The sequence below is a fragment of the Channa argus genome, chromosome 15, assembly GCF_033026475.1.
Source record: "Channa argus isolate prfri chromosome 15, Channa argus male v1.0, whole genome shotgun sequence".
NCBI lineage: Eukaryota > Metazoa > Chordata > Actinopteri > Anabantiformes > Channidae > Channa > Channa argus.
The window spans coordinates 15441504-15460306 of NC_090211.1; the positions used below are offsets into that span (position 1 = coordinate 15441504).

General features: G+C 39.6%; 1 protein-coding gene and 1 pseudogene across 1 annotated transcript in view; both read left to right on the forward strand.

The window, feature by feature from the left end:
* The first annotated feature begins 3216 nt into the window (after positions 1-3216).
* LOC137100026 (cytoplasmic phosphatidylinositol transfer protein 1-like) overlaps positions 3217-18803 on the forward strand; it is a 158010-nt gene continuing 142423 nt past the window's right edge. The window contains exon 1 of the mRNA XM_067477594.1: positions 3217-3841. Coding sequence (XP_067333695.1) covers positions 3794-3841 — 48 coding nt within the window. The 5' untranslated portion in view covers positions 3217-3793. The remainder of the gene's footprint in view (positions 3842-18803) is intronic.
* On the forward strand, positions 15615-17412 carry LOC137100028 (H-2 class II histocompatibility antigen, A-Q alpha chain-like; annotated as a pseudogene).

An 18803-nucleotide genomic window follows, 5' to 3' on the forward strand; every position in this document is an offset into this window, starting at 1 on the left:
TTTCAAAGTACAGCTACTGTAAATAAAACTACAATTCTAATGACAGTTCCTATGGGCAACATAAACAACACGCACCACATGTTACAGTCAGTTGGTATTTTAAGTGACCTCTGATGTGTCATCAGCATGAGAAGAATAAAATAAAAAGTGGAAAAAAACAGGAATTTTCCAGCTATAAATACATGACAGTTTTGAGCTAAGTTAACTGTGCACAGTGAATAGTCCAGGTTTGGCTTTCAGGCTGTAAGATGGATCCAATAAAGTGGCCGATTCCCTCCCAGCCTCTTCACCTGGATGCAATCATTAAGTTGTCCTGTGACGCCATCTAACAAGAGTGTTTCCTTTCCCAGACCAGTGGCTCCCATAAACACTGTATTTGTTTTAGCTTCAGCACAACATTCGCCATTTAACAAGCAGAGAAACAAGCTCCTTTCTCCACAGTAGCAGTGGACTGACTGGGCTGAGGGGTTAGAGAAGTGACAGTAAAGGCCAACTAATGATGTCGAGCGGTGAGAGGCGAGGTAGTAAGGTCTCTTAGCAACACTTTCTCCTCTCTGTTGACGCTCTGATGGTGCCTGGAATAAACAGAGTTTGGTGTGTGTTTGTGTGTGTGTGTGTGTGTGTGTGTGTGTGTGTGTGTGTTTGTGTGTATGCATGTGCCAGCCTAAGTGTATAAGGTGTCATTCATTTGACATTACAATCAGTAATGTTATAATGTCATTTTTTTCCCCAGTCCAATTAGAGATTATTTCTGTAGTGATCATTTGGCAAATCAGACCCAAAAAAATAATTGTGCATGGTGTGATTTTTGGGGGGATTTAGTTGGAGAGCGGTGCAGTGTGAATACGTCTCTTACTGTGACTGCAACTGTCAATAATCAAAAGGGTTGAGAAACACACAGGGGCAGAAGTTCATAAAAACGTATATCGTTCTGTGTTTTCTGAATCCCCAGGGCTGGTCCATATGTCAGTATATGTAAATGGAGAGTAGTCACAAAGCACAAACAGCTGACTGTTAAAGAACTAAAGGGAATAAATGCAGTGTCTGCATGTTGCAAAGCCACCGTCGATTAGCAAACCTTTTTACCTACTCGCAAGAAAAGAATCAGCTATTGTCTTTGTTATTTAGATAAGTGTGACATTCTTATGAAACATTTTGAGACAAGGAGTAAGTTTTGAGCTGCAGTAATTTAAATTGCTGTAATGCAGTGTCAACTGATATCAATAGTAGAGAGCCGTTAATTGATTTCATTGTCATAGTGAAATGCTGACCTGCAGCTCATCATCGCAGGCGTCAAACGTAGTGTAAAAATATGAAGACAAATAAAATCCTCACAACATTTACGTTTGCTCGTCTTTTCACTAAACAATCAGTGTCTCAGTGGTGTGTGTGTGTGTGTGGGGGGGGGGGGGGGTGGGGGGGTGGGGGGGCTTCTTGTTGGTGTGAGTGCTATGGTTTGAATTAATGCGCACACAGTCGCACGTGTTTGTGTGTCCCTGGGTGCTGATGGACAGAGTGTGAGATGGTGCCTTTACACTCCATTGTTGTCCAACACACAGTGTAAGAAATGTGTTTCAGATGCAAAACATATTTAAGTTCATTGCACCCTCTTGAGTTGGGACACAAGAACTTCTGTTCCTTTTTTCACAGCATAGAGAGGTTTTTTTTCTTTCCCAGCTCTAAATCCTACCAACCACAGCAATGTCTGTCCACTGCTGTTAGGTTTATACACAAGTGTTTAAATTATTTTTCATTAACTTTCCAGACCTGATGAGAGGAACCGACAACATTTCCAATTACATGCTTATATATAAAATTCAATGAGAATCTATTTTGCTTGTGTGTTTTTTCACTTGTTTATTTAAATAAATCCTTATAATTACATAATTTTTAGGGCTTAAGCATTATTAGAAAGAGCTGTTTCATTGTTTCATTAATTTCATTGTTCTTATTTGATGTTTCTATGTTTAAATGAATGTCATTTTGCCAGCATCTTAAAGAGAAAAGTACAAAGATTCTGCCATATTTTTAAATAACTTTGGCTACTTCAGTTACTTATGCATGAACAATGTTTAGTTTAAACAGATAAGAAGTGGCCAGTTTATTCACTATTAGCGTATATACGTATTTCAACTTTTTCCCTGTTATTTAAAGAGAAACAGACTGTGATATAGTGGCATATGCACAGTATGATAAAACAATCATACAGGGCATATTGATTTTTTAAAAAAAGAAGAAATGATTTAATCTCTGATATAACACATTTTAGTGTAGGTGAACCAACCTGTACTCTACAATTCACATTCACATTGTCATAATGGTAATTCATACTGAACAGTTTATCCTCAAATCTATTTAGTTTTAATTTCAAACTAAAACAACACATAGTGAGCTGCAGCTGTGGCCTATTGCTGTATATCCAACAGGGCTCTACGTAAATAAACAGTAAAATCCAATTTTAATGTGGTTTTATACTGAAAGGGGCTCAAACATTCATCTCCGTAAAACTAATTAAAATGTTTGCCTCATAATTCTGCTCACTCAAATGAAAGTCTTTGGTGCCATCTCCCGTCTGAAAAGAGAACTGCGTTGTTTTGTTTTTTTCTGTTCCCTCATAGGGTTGAGGTCTCTAAAATTCCCTAGGACCGCATTAAACAAAGCCATTACTAACCGTAATGGTTACCTAATAAAGTGGAACCGTGCAATCTGCCATATCTGAGGGAGCTAAAGTATCTTTAGTCTTGCTTTTAAATGAAAACGTTTAGGCAAGCAACAAACTTTCAGAACCACGATTACCTCTAATTCAGTACCAAGGTCAGTTCTACATCTCTTCTCAGTCCTGGGTCAGAACCATGAGACTGAGAGGAGCATCGTGGGAGAAGATGTTTAGTAAAATAATGAAGATGCAGACAACATGTAGGTTTCTGATAAGTCTTCTGTTATCACATTTGTTATAACCTTGTTTGCTTCTTCTGTCCTGAGCAAACTTGAGTCACAGGGAGCAGAACACGCATGACTTCCGGCCATGCCTTTAAAAATAAGATCCTATTACCTGTTGCTACAAACTTCTAAGGTAAATGTAATTAATTAAAGCATGACACCTAGTCACATGTGACATCTTACACTTCATGTATTACAGAGCAGGTGGTCAGGTGGGTTTAGTCGCTCTTACTTTGTGAGGGTCAGATCCTGTGACTTCCTGCGTCTCTGGCGCTTGACGCAGCGGCTGCACACGGCTGCGCATCCCTGCACAGAAGTGTCAGGAAAAGTGAAGGGAGCGGGTGACGCGCTGAGAGACTGGTGGGGAAGCGCTTTCAAGTGAACACGCTAAAACGACGAGGTTTTCTGTCAGAGGAGGGGGCGACAACGACCGCTGCCCAGGACGCGAGCGGCTGCAAAGAGCGTGGAAGCTGCGGCTTGTGTTGTAGTTGTTGTGGAGTTTGCTGTGATTTCTTTACACTTTCTACACGCTGCGGACTGTGTCCAAAAGGCAAAAGTGAGATCGTTGGAGTAGTTTGGAAAACTGGCAACTGCTCATTTTACACAACGATTGTTTGTTTTTTTTTAGTCCTCGGAAAGACCCTCACATAGTCTACTTTGGTCCTGGTGTGTGTGTAGAGACTCACGTAGGCGTAACGGATCTGCAGGAGGTGTTGCTGATGCAGGTTTAGAGAATTTGTGGAGCTCATGCAGTCACTCCGTTAAATGACAGACTTACAGGATCGCGCCCAAGACTGAAGTCCGTCAGCCTCTCCATCTTCTTCTGTCCTATCTTCACCATTGCGCAAGGACTATGTTGATGAAGGAGTACCGCATCTGCATGCCTCTCACAGTGGAGGAGGTAGGTGAAGTTTTCTTGGTTTTCTGTGATGTTTTGAATTGCTGGTCAGCTCCTCAAATTTGATCTACGCAAGTTTTTACAAGTGTGAAGTTCTCGGCGATGCCCTTACGATGTTGCAAGGACATAAATTAAGCTCCTTTAAAGCCGAGGTGCCGCGACCGCGGGGTGGAGCTATAGTTTTCTCTCTTGGAGCTGTTGTGTTGAAGATAAGCGCTGTCAGAGACACTGTGCAGCAGCAGCAGCAGCAGGGGGAATTGTGTGATTATTGTACCGTAGCTAATGGTGACACATCCTGCATCTATGACTTTGAATGTTTGGTTTGTGATTGCATGCTTTGAGAAAATGCTTTTATTGTGTTTCACCTTCCACGCTTCTCTCACTGCATATTGAAATTCCATTGCCAACTATGAGGAGGCCACATACATTGGGAGCTGCTACCTTTGTCTTCCATATTGTTTGAATCGGCGTCTGTGCAGCTGCTCCCTCTATTCTGTATCATCCCACATTTCTGACCGTGTTTAGTTAGCAGAGACAAATTTAATGGCCGTGTTTGTGTTTGTTTGAGAGATAGAGAGAGAGAGAGAAATGGGGGGGGGATCTGCTGCCTGAAGTTCCCCTCAGGTCATAATGACACAGATACAGCCTCACGATCAAAAGGGTTTTGACGTTGTTGGACATTTCTTTCTATTTCCTTGTGTCATAATTTGTCCTTTTAGTGAAATCTGTTAATAGAGTGACAACAACGTTTCATGTTTAAAGCTTCTTTAGTGGTATGTGATGTTGTAAGATATGTGCCTTCACAGCACGAGTCCCAGTTACAAATGAATTACACGTGATTCAAACTAGTGTTGCCTAAGCTAAGCAACAGATGCTCCAGGTATATAATAAAAGTTTCACGCACCATTTAACTCGGAATTTAGGCGCCACTTAACAGTGAGTCACTCAGTGTGAGTGACTGTGTTGCTGCGGAGGTTAGACGTTGGCTTGTTCTGTTGTCAGCTGCATCTACTTTGTATTGTTCTAAGGTTGGGTTTGGATTGGAGTCACCCCTGCTGCCTCTCCTGAACTTGTCCTGCTTTTGTGGGGGGGCTGTGAAGTCATGTCTGAGGTTCATGTTTAAAATTCCCAGGATGCAGCTTCATCGCATCTTCTCCTAAGGCTGGCTGGCTCCTCTGTTATGCTTTGCTCAAGTGGTGATAGAGAACGTAGTTGTCCTCTGTGGCCGGGTAAAGGCCATTACAATATTACAAGGAAGGTGCTTTGGACCTTCACTTTTCACTTTGTACTTACTTTCTCTGTGTGATGGCATCATAACAACCTTGAGTTGTTCAGAGCAAAGTTCAGAGCATCTGTATCTGTAGTGATAATAATGGAGCCCAACAGCATTTACAGCATTTAAGTACTTGCCCCCTATTCAGAGAGACACATTGATTAATTGAATAAATCTTAAACAGTTCTGGCTGCAGGTGGAAAAATGTGTGGAAAAATGCCTGTTTCATCGCACCAGCATCTGATAAAATGTAGAGGATGCCAGTAACCATCAGTGGTGCATTCCTGTGAAAATGAGACACACGATAGAAGACGTCTTCATCTTCACAGCAACTATACAGTATTTTCAGATGCATTCAAATGGAGTAATGACTCATTTAGTGCATTGATGTCCTGGTTGTGCTGCTTACACAACGCGTCAAAAGAGTCACGAATAAGAATCACCTCAAATGGCTCTGCAGCATTAGGACAACGGGCTCCTCTTTAGATACATTGTCAGTGTGGTAGTGAATGGACAGTGTTGTTGCACAAAGACACGACTGAACAATCTTCAGCTTCTTCAAGACAATGACCATTAAGTTCAAGCATTGCTAAGAGAACAGAGACACAGTCGTGACAACGTTGTCATAATTTGTTTTACTATTACAACGTTCAACACAGATGCAGTACTTGTTTTGTTCATATTATGAAACACATATGCAGCGATCTTTCTTATTTTTTTGTATAATATCTCTGTGATTTTGTTACAATATGTAACCTTGCAATGTTACATTCATATTAAATGTTAATACATTTGCCATTTAGAAATAAAACACAGTTAAAACAGATTCACACAAACTAAAACTTGTTGTAGATGTTCTCATGTTCTCTCCACTGATCAGAAAGCATTTCCATCTCTTTTAATAGGATGAGAAGATGCATCTGTCACACCGCAAACGCTGAATATTCACAGACATTTTCACCAAATGCCACAATCCTTTGTGATGGTGTCAGTCAGTCCTATTGCCACAGGAAGAAAACACAAATCTGCCAGAAAACAGAGTTAATCATAATCTTGTCACTGCATAGAATTCATTGTTGCTTTTGTTTGTTTTTTTTTGTTTTTTTCTGGTTGTGTCAAACGCTCCTGTTAGTCAGAAAAGAGCTGTTGTATAGGATGGCAGTTTAAGAAGATATGGCTCACATTGTACAATGAGAAGACATTGATAGAAGCTCAAGGCTTTTACTCTTAACAAGCTCCAGATTGTCCTGTGCAATCATAGTTCCTGTGCTGGTAATACCACCACAGCTAACAAGCTTCCACGTTCTCCCGCAGCACAAATGACAGACGCCTGTACTGATTAGGGGGACATCAGCCAGACAGTGTAAGGTCTGTCTCTGTGGGGGGGGGGTTCATATGTTTGGTTGTGTAGCTGCATACCAAGATGCTCCACAGCATGATCTTGTTTACGTCCCCAGAGTGGAGGCTCTGTGCTCTGCCTACCAAACACCCTGCTCCTTCGATCTTCCCTTGAGGAACTTGTAGCTCACCCAGACAGCGACCTTGCTCACACATAACAGGTTGAGAGATGCTCAGTCAGATGATCTGCCAGACATCAAAGCAGGAGCCAGGGAGGCAGAGAGAGAGATTTTTGCCTCTACTTAACTAAAATGTCTAATTATAACCAGCAGACACCGTGTTTACACTATATATTAATGGAAAGTGCCCTAACATGCACAATTGCATCCATTTACACTATATTTGCAGCTTTAGAGGTTTTTATTTACAGCAGTTCTGCTTTCCTCGTCACCACGGGCTGCAGGCTGTCAGATAATAATGATAAAGTTCGATAATTTCACACTCTTCAGCCAGAAGAGCTTTTTTCTGTTCCTCCCGCTATTTTGTTGGCTGGCTGCAAGTTTCTTTTTTCTTACCATGTTTTCCTGATAGCTCATGCTGCAAACATTCAGAGTGCCAGATGCTTTGCAGGTGTGATGGCAGACGCCTTACTTTTTATTACAGGTAGCACCAGCTGTGTCACTGTAGCTTTGTAGTTTATTTGACACAGTGAGAGGACACCATGTCCCACATATCTCTAAATGTCAAGGATAACCCAATGTGTGTAATGTATTGATAATTGATAATGTTTCAATTTCCTGCACCACATACATAAGAAACAACCCACGTTTAGATCAAATCTCAGCAAGCAGGAATTGGCAACACTAGCTCTGCTCTGGTGACCATGATCCGATAAAAATTATCTTTGACATAGTCAGGGGTTCTATTCTTGTGGATCTTGTCAGCCACACTGAGTCGTAAATGGCTGTATTAAGATGTCAGAAATGTCCGAAGTGCGTTACCACCTCTAACCACTACTGCCCAGTGCTAATCTTGTTACACAGAGCTAGGCGCTACTCCAGCTACGTACCTACTATAACAAAATCAGAATGGCTGCTACTTTTAAAACCCTTTTATTATACAGCACAGTATTATTGACTGATATCTATTGTTAACTACAACTAATCTAAGATTCAGAAGATTCACTGTGACATTTGTTTTCAGATTAGACTGAGCAAAGCTGCCGTTTACCATGCACTTTCCTCTGCAATTAATGAACAATTCACTGGTTAAAGAATGGAGAGCATCTTTTTGTCACCTAAGCAGCAGTTGAATTACTCCCACTGCTTGTTTGATCAGGCCCTGAGTAATGAGCTTTAGATCGCAGGCTGAGGGAACAAGAACATCATATATGCTTTGCTTAAAGATGGAAAATGTCTTAACTGGCCCTTTAAGGTATGAGAATGAAACTCAATTTCACTTAAGTCAGTGAGGTCAGTCAGTAAGAACTGAAGACCACATCTGATGCTCTGTGATATAAAAGAGCTGTCAGATTAACAGACCCATCATACATATTTCTGCACTTGGACTTACTTGGACAGAAGTGTTTGCTTTACCTTTTTATGTCATCCAATCACAAGTTGTATTAGTTGCTTTCTCTGTTGGACTATATGCAGTGTGTGGTTTCATCGACTCCCCGTTTCTTTATGACTTTGATATGGTTCACTGCCGATTGTTGCTGGTAGTGCTCTCTGAGTTCTCTACCTGCAGTCTGCCTAGATACTATCGTTTGAATTACTTCCATTTGCTGGAATCCTATGGTTTTCCAGCTGCCAACCTGCTCGCTCAGGCTGCAGAAGTGTATGAGTCCCTGCTGTGAGGATAATTGAAACCAGGGTGGTCTTTTTGAGGTTGCACTCACACACTAAGTCTCAATTATGCCTATATCATTAAAGCTAATTCTCTTTTCTTTTTATTTCTCTTCTTTCTTTCGTAATGTGAAAGGCATTATTTTTGCATCCACAAGTGCCTTCATTTACGGTCAAATGGAGAACAATGGGCAGTTGCAGGCAATAAATGAATATGTTATATCTCCACACTCGTAAATAATATTCATTTTAACAGGCTGCATCTCGGTGGTTGTGCGTTATGTGATTGTCTGGTGAGTTCTTGGATTCAGTTTTTGGGTCACTGGATTAGTGAAGCAGTGGCACCACAGACATGTGACATTGCAGAGTGAGAGACAGGAATACATTTGCATGTACTTGACGCCTGCATATGGCTTGTTAGACGCATCTTTGCGATCTGATTCTCTGTGTGTCTATGCAGACATGATTCCAAGGTTTTTTTAAGTAAACAACTAAAGAGAACATTAAACATTTAACGGCCAATAACTCACTTTTGTCGGACTTAACCTGGAAATGGACAGTCCAGCAGTGTAATGCACAGTTGTTTGTATTTTAGTTTGCTCTCAAACACTCTATAGCAGAAAAATGACAGAAGATGACCACCTGGAGATAGAATGGTCCAAAGAGCACTGGGGCTGCCTCTACTGAATATGTCCTTGATGACTCATTTGGACCCAGATCATTACCTCCATAAAACACAGTGTTGGTGCTTTTTTTTACCTGCCTGCAAGGAACGCAGAAATACTCCCAGAGGGGAAACGTGCAAGTGTAGTAGGGCCACAGACCATCAGGGTTGCTGAAAGCCTTAATTTTTCATGTATGTAAAGCGGGCAGAGCAAAGTTTTCAAGACACTAATGACAGTGTGTCACACATCTCTATATAGCAAGATTAATGAACCGGTTAAACATACAGGGTGAATAGATTGGTATTTGTAGTCTAAAGCTGGGGACTAAATTAAGAGCAGATCTGCACAACAGTTGATCAGGTGACTGGAGGCTGTGGGAATAAAAGTGACTTGCAAACAGTTGGGAATCAAAGTGAGTCCTGATGAGGGAGAACAAGCCAAGGAAGTCATTTAAACATGAGAATTAGGGTTTTTTCAAACCTGTAGTTAATTTATTCTGATTTGAATCTTTAGACAAGTTAGTGAACTTTCTTAATTTACCCGCTTGGTTCAGTTTCCTTTCACACATTGAAAATTAAATTAAACTAAAATGCAGTACTTGAAGTACTGTGTCGGTTAAACAAATTTGGGGCGGGAACACAAAAATGAACGCTGGAAGTAGATTCTGATCTGTACATAGATGTATTAAAGAAGCTGAATGCCACAATCATACATGGCGCCCAGTCAGCTGACTGACAAATGGTCACGTGGTTTATAAACCAAATAAGTTATTTGCATTTTTTTGTTTCCTTATGGTACAGTCCACTGCACATACCCACTTGTGCAACACAATGCAATGCCCCATAGAGTTTACATTGGGATGATGTCGCAAAGAGAAAATATTTCTGGGTTGTGGAAGTCCAACCTTGTTTGTAGTGGAGGTGCTCTGCCACCACTTTTCCACCAAAGCAAACAGAGAAAATGCTTTCGCAGCAATTTTTGTTGCAGAACCATGATTGTCTGCAGGGCACAATTTGCGGAAGGGCTGAATTTTCTATGAAAGGTGGAAGAACTGCACAATTGCCATTTGTATAATAACTGTCATGATTTTGTTGGCAACCAACAAGGCAAAACGCAGCAGAAGATGAAGATGAAGACAAGCTGTCAACTAGCTGTTTAGAACATTCTTGGATCACATTCTGACAACAAAGGAAAAGCTCCAGAGTTTGGTTGGAACCAGACCAGGAGAGCATCGAGTAAAGGGTCCCAGTGTGGTTGTTTTGGTCCACACCCAGGTGAAATTCAGGTGTTTAGACCAACTCATACAAACCACACCAACAAGAAATTGGAGTTGGATGCAACTGGACTACAAGGTAGGTTTCAAAGCGCTTTTAGTCGGATGTGAAAATATTATATAAATATTATATATAATTTATTGGCACAGAGTCCGTGAAGGGCAGGCACAGAAAGAGGAAGTGATTAACAATGAACATAGTCAAACATAGTGATTAGCAGTGATACTGCAGAACCAAATAGAATAGAGTTCCAAACAAAGACACAACTTCCTCAAAATTGACGTGCAGAGCACAGTTATTCAGTGAAAGTACTTGGAAACACAATCAGGCAGTCCTAACCACACACACACATACACACACACACACACACAGTGAAGTTATCAGCCTTATGTAACTGGGAAAAGAGAGTGTGCGGTAGAAACCCAGAGAGAAAGGCTTTCAAAAGACTTTTGAAATTTGACTACGTATCCATAGCTAAAGGGGGAATATAAAACAATGCTTTGTGTCAACCAAAGCATTGTAATATTTTGAAATCTTTTTCATAAATGAATCTATAGCTGCTTCACACTGTAGAGAAGGAGACTGAAACAGAGACAAAAATGTCCATCAATCCACCCATTAGCTGACCTGCTACAGAGAATTGAAGGATTGACAAACAGCAGCAAGTGATAACAGAGAAAGTGGGATTTCTACCCTGCATGTTTGCATCACCTCATTCAGTGAATTATCTCTGTGGGTGGTGCTCAGCCAGATCACTAAGCAGCCATACTGCTGTGGCTGTATAGGTGAAGCTAAACGTCCTTGATGATAGTAGAAATGGCCAGAAACTCACTGACGGTGGATAAGAGGCCTCACCGATCAATAAAATATTTAAATTAATGATAAATATAAGACAATCAAAGATGGCTTTCAGCTTGTCCCTTCAGGGGTCGCCACAGTGAGACACATTCCGCACATTGCCCTTCCTGATGCAACCCTCCCATTTTTGCCTGGTTTCATACACTGTTTACTAAGGTTCAGATGTTTGGCATGGAGATAAACCAGATGAAAAAAACTTTTAAAAAGACATAAATTTATGTTGTGTGGGTTTTTGCGGAAAGTACACAAACTACATTGGGATCAGAAAGATGTGCCTGAAGCAACATTTCAACAGTTTTAATGGGTGATAATGATCCAATCTGTATGATCTTAGAGCAATATCGACTTTGCGTGGGCACGAGATTCCCAAAACCGCTTGGTTTCTGGTACAAATTTCCTTGTTACACCTTTTTCCTCATTAGACACATATCAATTTCTCAGAAGCAGGATTTACATTTACTAGATGTGATTTACTAGATCAATCTCTTCGTGATGAGGCTTTGTTAAAGCTAGAATACTGCACATAGTCATATCCTCCACTCAGCTCTAACTCACACGTGAGGACTAAATTACAAATGACATCTCTAGGATTGCCCTCGTGCAAAGTGCTCCAGGGCAGATGGTGCATTTATTGTCCCAGTTCCAAACCAACAGGATGGAAAAAATCAGTACACAATATAATCTTTTGGTTGCATTTATTGGTCACAAATATACTATTTTAACTGATTTTAAAAGAATACACGCCCAGGGACAATACATTACCACTGTGCTTATGTGCCCAGAGAAGATTGAGACTGTTTTCATGTTTTTAATGTAAATATGTAGCTGGAGCCAGAAGCCAGTTATCATCAGAAGTTCACATCAATCCTATTAGAACAAAAAAATCAAGTCTGTCCCTCCAATCTGCTTGCAGCCCACTCCCTCTCTGCATGTCCCCCTAAACCTTATTTACTGTGAGCATTGTGACTCAACAATGAGGAAGAATGGCTTTGTACCTAGAATAGATGCTTTGGTGACACACTGCAAATGTGTCAGTAGAGTTATGGGACTGGTGTTGGGAGAGATGCAGCATGAGAAGGGGAGCAGGTGGGCATAATGTGATCACAAATACCAGGGTCAGAGGGCACTGAGCCCTTCCTTGTGCACTCTGGTGATGAATTGGGTCTGTCATTGGACTCATTATGTGATTATTGAAAGTGATAGGGATCTGCCTTTCCAAGGCTTTTTTAAAGCTGCATCAGGGGTTTTTGGTCTCAAAAGTGCAGAACTTAAAATTGCAACTTGTATCCTCAAGAAAATGGAAATCTTAGCTGAGGTAGGTACCTTGTGTGTATGTGTGTGTGATGCCACAGGCTTTGACACAGGATCAGTGTTTGACACCCCGGGTGGATCGAGTCTCTTGCAACAGGTAGCTTTAAAGGTTGCGTATTGTAGCTTTAACCTTTGATGTTACGTGGGTAAAGTGATAATGGGCCAATTGTCCTCACGCCACAGAATTATCCACAAAATTTGTCCACACAAACAGGAAGACATGCACACACCCACACACACAACTTAATGTTTATACCCATCAATACTACGTGGGTGAATGGACAGATACATGGTGTGCATACTAGATGAAATGGCACTGTATCCTGGTTGCTATAGGAACATCAGCAGGCCACAGCTAATTAGAAAGCTCATTGATGATAATGTAGTCCTCTATGTGCGCAGTGCAGACATGTGTGTCAAGGTGTGTGTGTGTATATAATTAAACCCCAATGACCCATGCAGCTGTTTGATTTTCATTAGAAACAACAAAGGGCACACAATTAAATACATTAATTGTCATCTTACATGAAAGTGTTTTAATTACAATATTCAGACAGGTTTAATGATTTTTAATGTGTTTTGATTGACCTGAAAATCTGCCGAACAGCTGTTGGATATAAGACAGCAACTATGGAGCTAGAAAGTTCAGCACATCGACGCAGCAGTGGAACCTCATCCAACACAACAGATGGTCTGTGTTGCTTTTGTGTGTGTGTGTGTGTGTCTGTGTGTGTGTGTATGGGTGGGGATGGGTTCCTATCGCTAGTTACTTTTTATATCAAGTTCCAAGTTGATAAAATATCTGTTCAGACTTATTTAACTATCTGTCTCTCCACTGGCTTCAACAAAAATAACAGAAATGATACTGTGACTCAGTGACACGGTTCTTCGAGAACCAGCTTAAATTTTCAGAAGTCCACAAGACAAGTAGAAACTTTCATATTCACTGTTTCCAGGAACTCACACGTCACATGTTAACATAACAACTAGTGCTAGGTTCTCTGGGAACAGAAACACAACATACACATTGCAAAGAAATCCACCGGGAATCTGTGACCACCAGAGTCAATGCAATGGTGACATCATGTTTAAATGTTGCCATTTTCTTTGCTATGATCTCAGAATTAACATCTATTGATGATGACCACATCTTATGTTTGCATGCAAAGGTGGAAGTTCTTGAAGAAGAATTTCTGTTTTGGGTTAATTATTAGGCCCTAGTTTGCTCTATCCTAGACTGGATAATATTTTTAATCCTTCAGACAAACATAAAGTATGTTAACAGTGAAGCTGATGATGCGCCATTGTCTATGTATCTCTGCTCTAAAGTGATGGACTGGACTAATTCAATGTGAATGTGGATTTTTTTTCAAAGGAAGCTAAAGACAATGTCTTAGGTGACAGCAACATCATAGCACATACGATCTTGCATCTTTTTTTTCTCGTGAATAGTGACAAAGATTAAAGAAAGTGCTTAGTATATACTCCCAGGACATCATCTTACTCGATTCCTGTGGGTGAAAATGTGCACAAAGTCGTGAAAAGTAACTGGAACAAGCCTTTACATGATAAATACATTATTAAAAGAAATAAAACTTGTCATCTTGTAGAACATATGGTGATTATGACATTCTTCTACTTGTAAGTCTTCCCTAGTATTTCCATATTTTCTGTCAAGAATGTTGTCATGTGTACAGTGTTTGTTGCTGCCTGTTTTCCTCTGACTCAGCGGTTCCTAAGCAGCTAGTTACCGCCATGTGTGCAGGTGGCCAGCAGCATGGATCCTCTACTCTGTGCCTGTGGCATCTGTTGCCTTTGTCAGATGGCTCCACGGATCTGAAATAATTTTCTCCTTTCAAAAAATTGCTTTTTACTGCAGTGATGTTTCTTGCTTTTATTATATGTTTGGTACAATTTATTGATATTCTCATACATTTCACTATATTTTTACACACAGAAGCATAGGTTAGTTTATCAGACATTTCATTGACTTACATTATATGTGTGATGGCTTTTATATGTAGCTCGTGGACTCTGCTCTCATTGTAAAACACAATCCACTGACTGTCTCTCTAACTGTTCCTCTGTTTCATATTGAGATATATAGATTTCTTTAATTCACTTTATAGTTGGCCTCCTGCAGTTAACCTGAAATTTAGATTCTCATTAATATGAGCAGCGGTTTCTGTTCTAAGGGTTGGTAGTTACAGAAAAACAATTTCTTGACAAAGTGCTGTAAATCAAATAACTCACCTCCACTTACCATTGTTACAATTACAATAACTGTCATGATTTAGTTTTCACCATATACTGAAGCTTTTTTTTACCATTAACACAATTGGTACTTAATTAGTTTAATTATACAAACACACATACACATACTACCCCAGACTCACTCTCTCAAACACACACACACTCTCTCACACACACACCCTGTTGCAGATCAGCTTAGTGTGACCTCCAAGTCATCTTTACTCTCACGTATCAGAGCGTCTTAGTTCTGCCAGATTAAATACTGAGTGCTGTTGATGATGATTCACTTGTAACCGAGGGCAAATCTAGAAATCTTTTACTGGATGGCCAGACTGGGGCACACACTCAAAATAGGGTAGAAAATAATTCGTTTTACAGCAGGTACCTACCACCTTGTCACACTGGCACAGCCGCCAACACTCGTGCTTGTAACTATTTGCATTTGAACATCCTGCAGGTGTATGTCTCGAGGAGCAAGACAGCACATGCAAACACATATTTCTTTTTAATATGAAATCAGTTCCTGCAGCCATGGATAGAACTGGTTCTTGTTGTACCCCTCTTCTTTGAGCTGCATTCATACTGGGCAAGCTTCTCTCCTGGGTGCATCCTGTGCTAACCTCCAGCTGTGAAGCAAAGTGTCCATGAGCCTCAATGAGCACGCTCATTACCATTGATCAGGCTGCAGTTTCTGATGCCCAATTAGCCAGGACATGTTTAATGCTTCATGAGGTGTTTTTTTTTTCAGTCTTACATGGTACACTTACAAGATACACTTACATAAAAAAGGGAAACAAAGACGTCATGGTAGTTTTTTTATCCCTGTTCTGCAGGTTTATTAAAACTATGAGGAAACTATGAAACTATGAGGATGTGAAGAAAGTAAAAAGGATAATTAAAACAACAAGCACAATATATTACAACAGGCCAGTGGTTTAAGTTCTTCTAAACCCCCTTAGGGACTTTTACTTCCCTTTAGGCATTGCTGGGTGTGAATGAAGACGGTTGGATCATAGACAGCCAATCCTGAGAAATCTCCTTTTACTTAACGACTGAGTGAGGGAGACGAAAAGAGCTGTGATGGAACTAAATAAATACTGCATGAAAAATATGTTCTTCAACATTATACTTGTTTTCTCAGGAGCACTTTGCATCTACGCACAAAGTACGTATGAATATTTCCTCATTGCACCTGTTAACTTGGTAATCAGAACTGAAGTACAAGTTTTAAAAATTGTTTATTTTGTTGGTAATGTGTATAACAATATAAACTGATTTCATGTTATGGATTTTTATATTTTACATTTTTCTAGGAAGTCATGAAATTTGTCTCAGCTATGGATGCTTTGAATTAGGTGATACTCACATCTCTTTGACACTGGATGGTGATGATGTCTTCTATGCAGACTTTAGCAAAGGGCTCCTCATTTGGGATAGTACAATCCCTGTTGCTAACCATGTGTCCTGGGCTTACAAGTATTCATTATATTATCGTTCCATATTATCGTTCCATATGCAAGGGTGTGTTGCACAGATGGAATCCAGAGAAGTCAGTTACAACAAATACTAAAGGTAATTATGTTGTTTTAGCTTTCATTTTGTTCTTTTGACAGATATTGTGTATGCATTTAGAACTGCTTTTACAAATAAAAATTACATTAAACTCTGTTAATTTAACCCTCAGAAGCACCAGAAATCAGTATCTTCCCCAGAGATGAAGTGGTAAAAGATGAAGAGAATACGCTTATCTGCTTCATCAACCACTTCTTTCCTCCTTCCATCAACATAAAGTGGACCAAAAATAATGTTGAACTTACACAGGAAGATGCTTTCAACAAATGTTTACCTAATCCTGACGGAACATTTTATGTATTTGTCCACCTAAACTTTGTCCCAAAACAAGGAGACATCTACAGCTGCACTGTGGATGAGGCACTGGAGAATCCTCAGAGAGAGTTTTGGGGTGAGAACAAAGTAGCATATGTTTATATAAAATTATTCTTATGGTACTGAACACACATTTCATAGAGTGGAAAACTTTCCCTATCCTTATTCCTGTTATACCTGTTGACAATTAACTTTTACATTTTAATATTTTCATAATCTTTGGCCTGAAAGATATTTGAAAATGAATTCTGAAATCATTTCAATATTTGGCATTTTAATTTAAGGTTTAAAACATTTTCTCTCTTGTCCTCCCCAGTGGTTGACACAGATGAGATTAGCATTGTTCCAACTGTTTTCTGTGGACTTGGCCTGAGTCTTGGACTTCTTGGAGTTGCTGCAGGAACATTCTTTTTTGTGAAGGGGAATATCAGGGCACCGTGAAGCATAGCAGTTAGAACTGTGATCTTTATCATCTATGGTTGGTTTCCAGCCAGAGAATGTTCATGTAGGGATGATCCGGGCATATTTTAACAGCTAATGTCAATATAAGTGTATATATAATAAAAATGTGTATAGTGGTTTTTGTTATCCTCTACACTTGTAGCACTGCACTCCTTAACCAACCCAGGGAAAGGTCTTGTTAAGGATGGCAAGCTGTGGCTAATTCATGTTAATCCAAAACTAAACTTGCCTACTGAGCTTTCCTTAGCTATGATTATGAGTATGATTAAAACTGTATTCTACCATTGTCCTTTCTATACAAGTTGCTGAATTGTCAGGCTTTTTTTTTCTTTACCATTTGTAACTCATAAATATTTCCACATAATTTCTACTGTACCACTTGTGTGTGTATCATATCATATAATAAAGTTTGACCACAATTCTGGCTCAATTAGCATTTATTATGAAATCTCACAAAGGTCTATTTTGGGCCATATCATTGAGTCTACTGTACAGGTCATTCACAAATATTTAATCCATATGTTCTTTTTAAACTTAAGTTAGTGTTTAATACTTACCAAGCAAATCTAACCAAAGTAGCGTTTACTTCGCATTTTCACTACAGTCTCACTCACTACTGACAGTTTATAGCTGCTTCTAATCAGAGGATATATCTGATGAGGACTTACAAACTATATTGGGCTTGTAAAAATCAATTGTTGCTCAATTGCTGCCAGTCTGTGTTTTATTTAGAGAAGCTATAGACCACGATCTGGTCAAAAAAGTTAACACCTTGACTTCACTAAGCAAAGAGGTCAGAGCCTTCCATTGGGTGCTTACTGCAGTGATTAATATGTCTCCGCAGGCAACAAGATATTCAGCCCTAAATGATATAATGTGTAGATTTGTATTTCTTGGTCATCAACATCAAAAGATGTCCAGTGGTCATGGATAAGTTTTAATTCTATATCAGATGGGTCATAATATTGCCCTGCATCAAGCAAAGAAATCAACCAAGGTAATTGCTGACAAAATTAAAAGTGGGTTAAGAACTGTCCAATGCATTTTTTTAAAACCACAAAGGACAGAGGTGAACTATCATTTTTGAGGAACATGCAGTTCAGCTTTTCTTATCATCAATACAAGATCTTGGTGAAAAATTCAGGCAACTAGGGAGCAAAAGAAATGGTTTGTCATAGCAAAATGATGTCACAGCGAATGTGTGCCATAATCCAAACTAAAGGCAGTCCAACGAGATATTACAGTGTGTGACTTTGTTTTGATTTGGGGTTTTTTTCCCCAGGGAGGGTAGGTTGAGCCTGACTTGTGAGAAACTATTATGCTGGTCGCACCTGAGGTTCCTAATACCAATGGTATACTTAGTTAAATTAATTTTAAAATTAAATAATAGTATTGTAAAAATAATTTGACCCACAAAACAGTCTACAAAGTAAGAGTTAGCCATGAGACAGTAGTTTATGTTTAAGATAAATAAGCATTTATTGTGCCTAACATTTTAAGAAAGTTTTACATTTCTGCAAAGTTTGAACAAAGGACAGCATTGACAGTTAGAAAGTATGTGCAGTGCAAACTCACAGGTCTACTTCCTTATCTTAAATACTTATTTACTGTTAGTAGGCATGTTATTTCCTCCTTCTATTACTCTTGTTTGGTCACATACTGTATCTGGCATCAGCATTCCCCATCAACCTTAGCCAACTTTTGATATCTCTGAACAGTTTTCAAAACTTGTAATTTTAAGATAATATTCTTGCTCCTTCTTGATAATCAATGGACATTAATTATTTATGCCTGTCT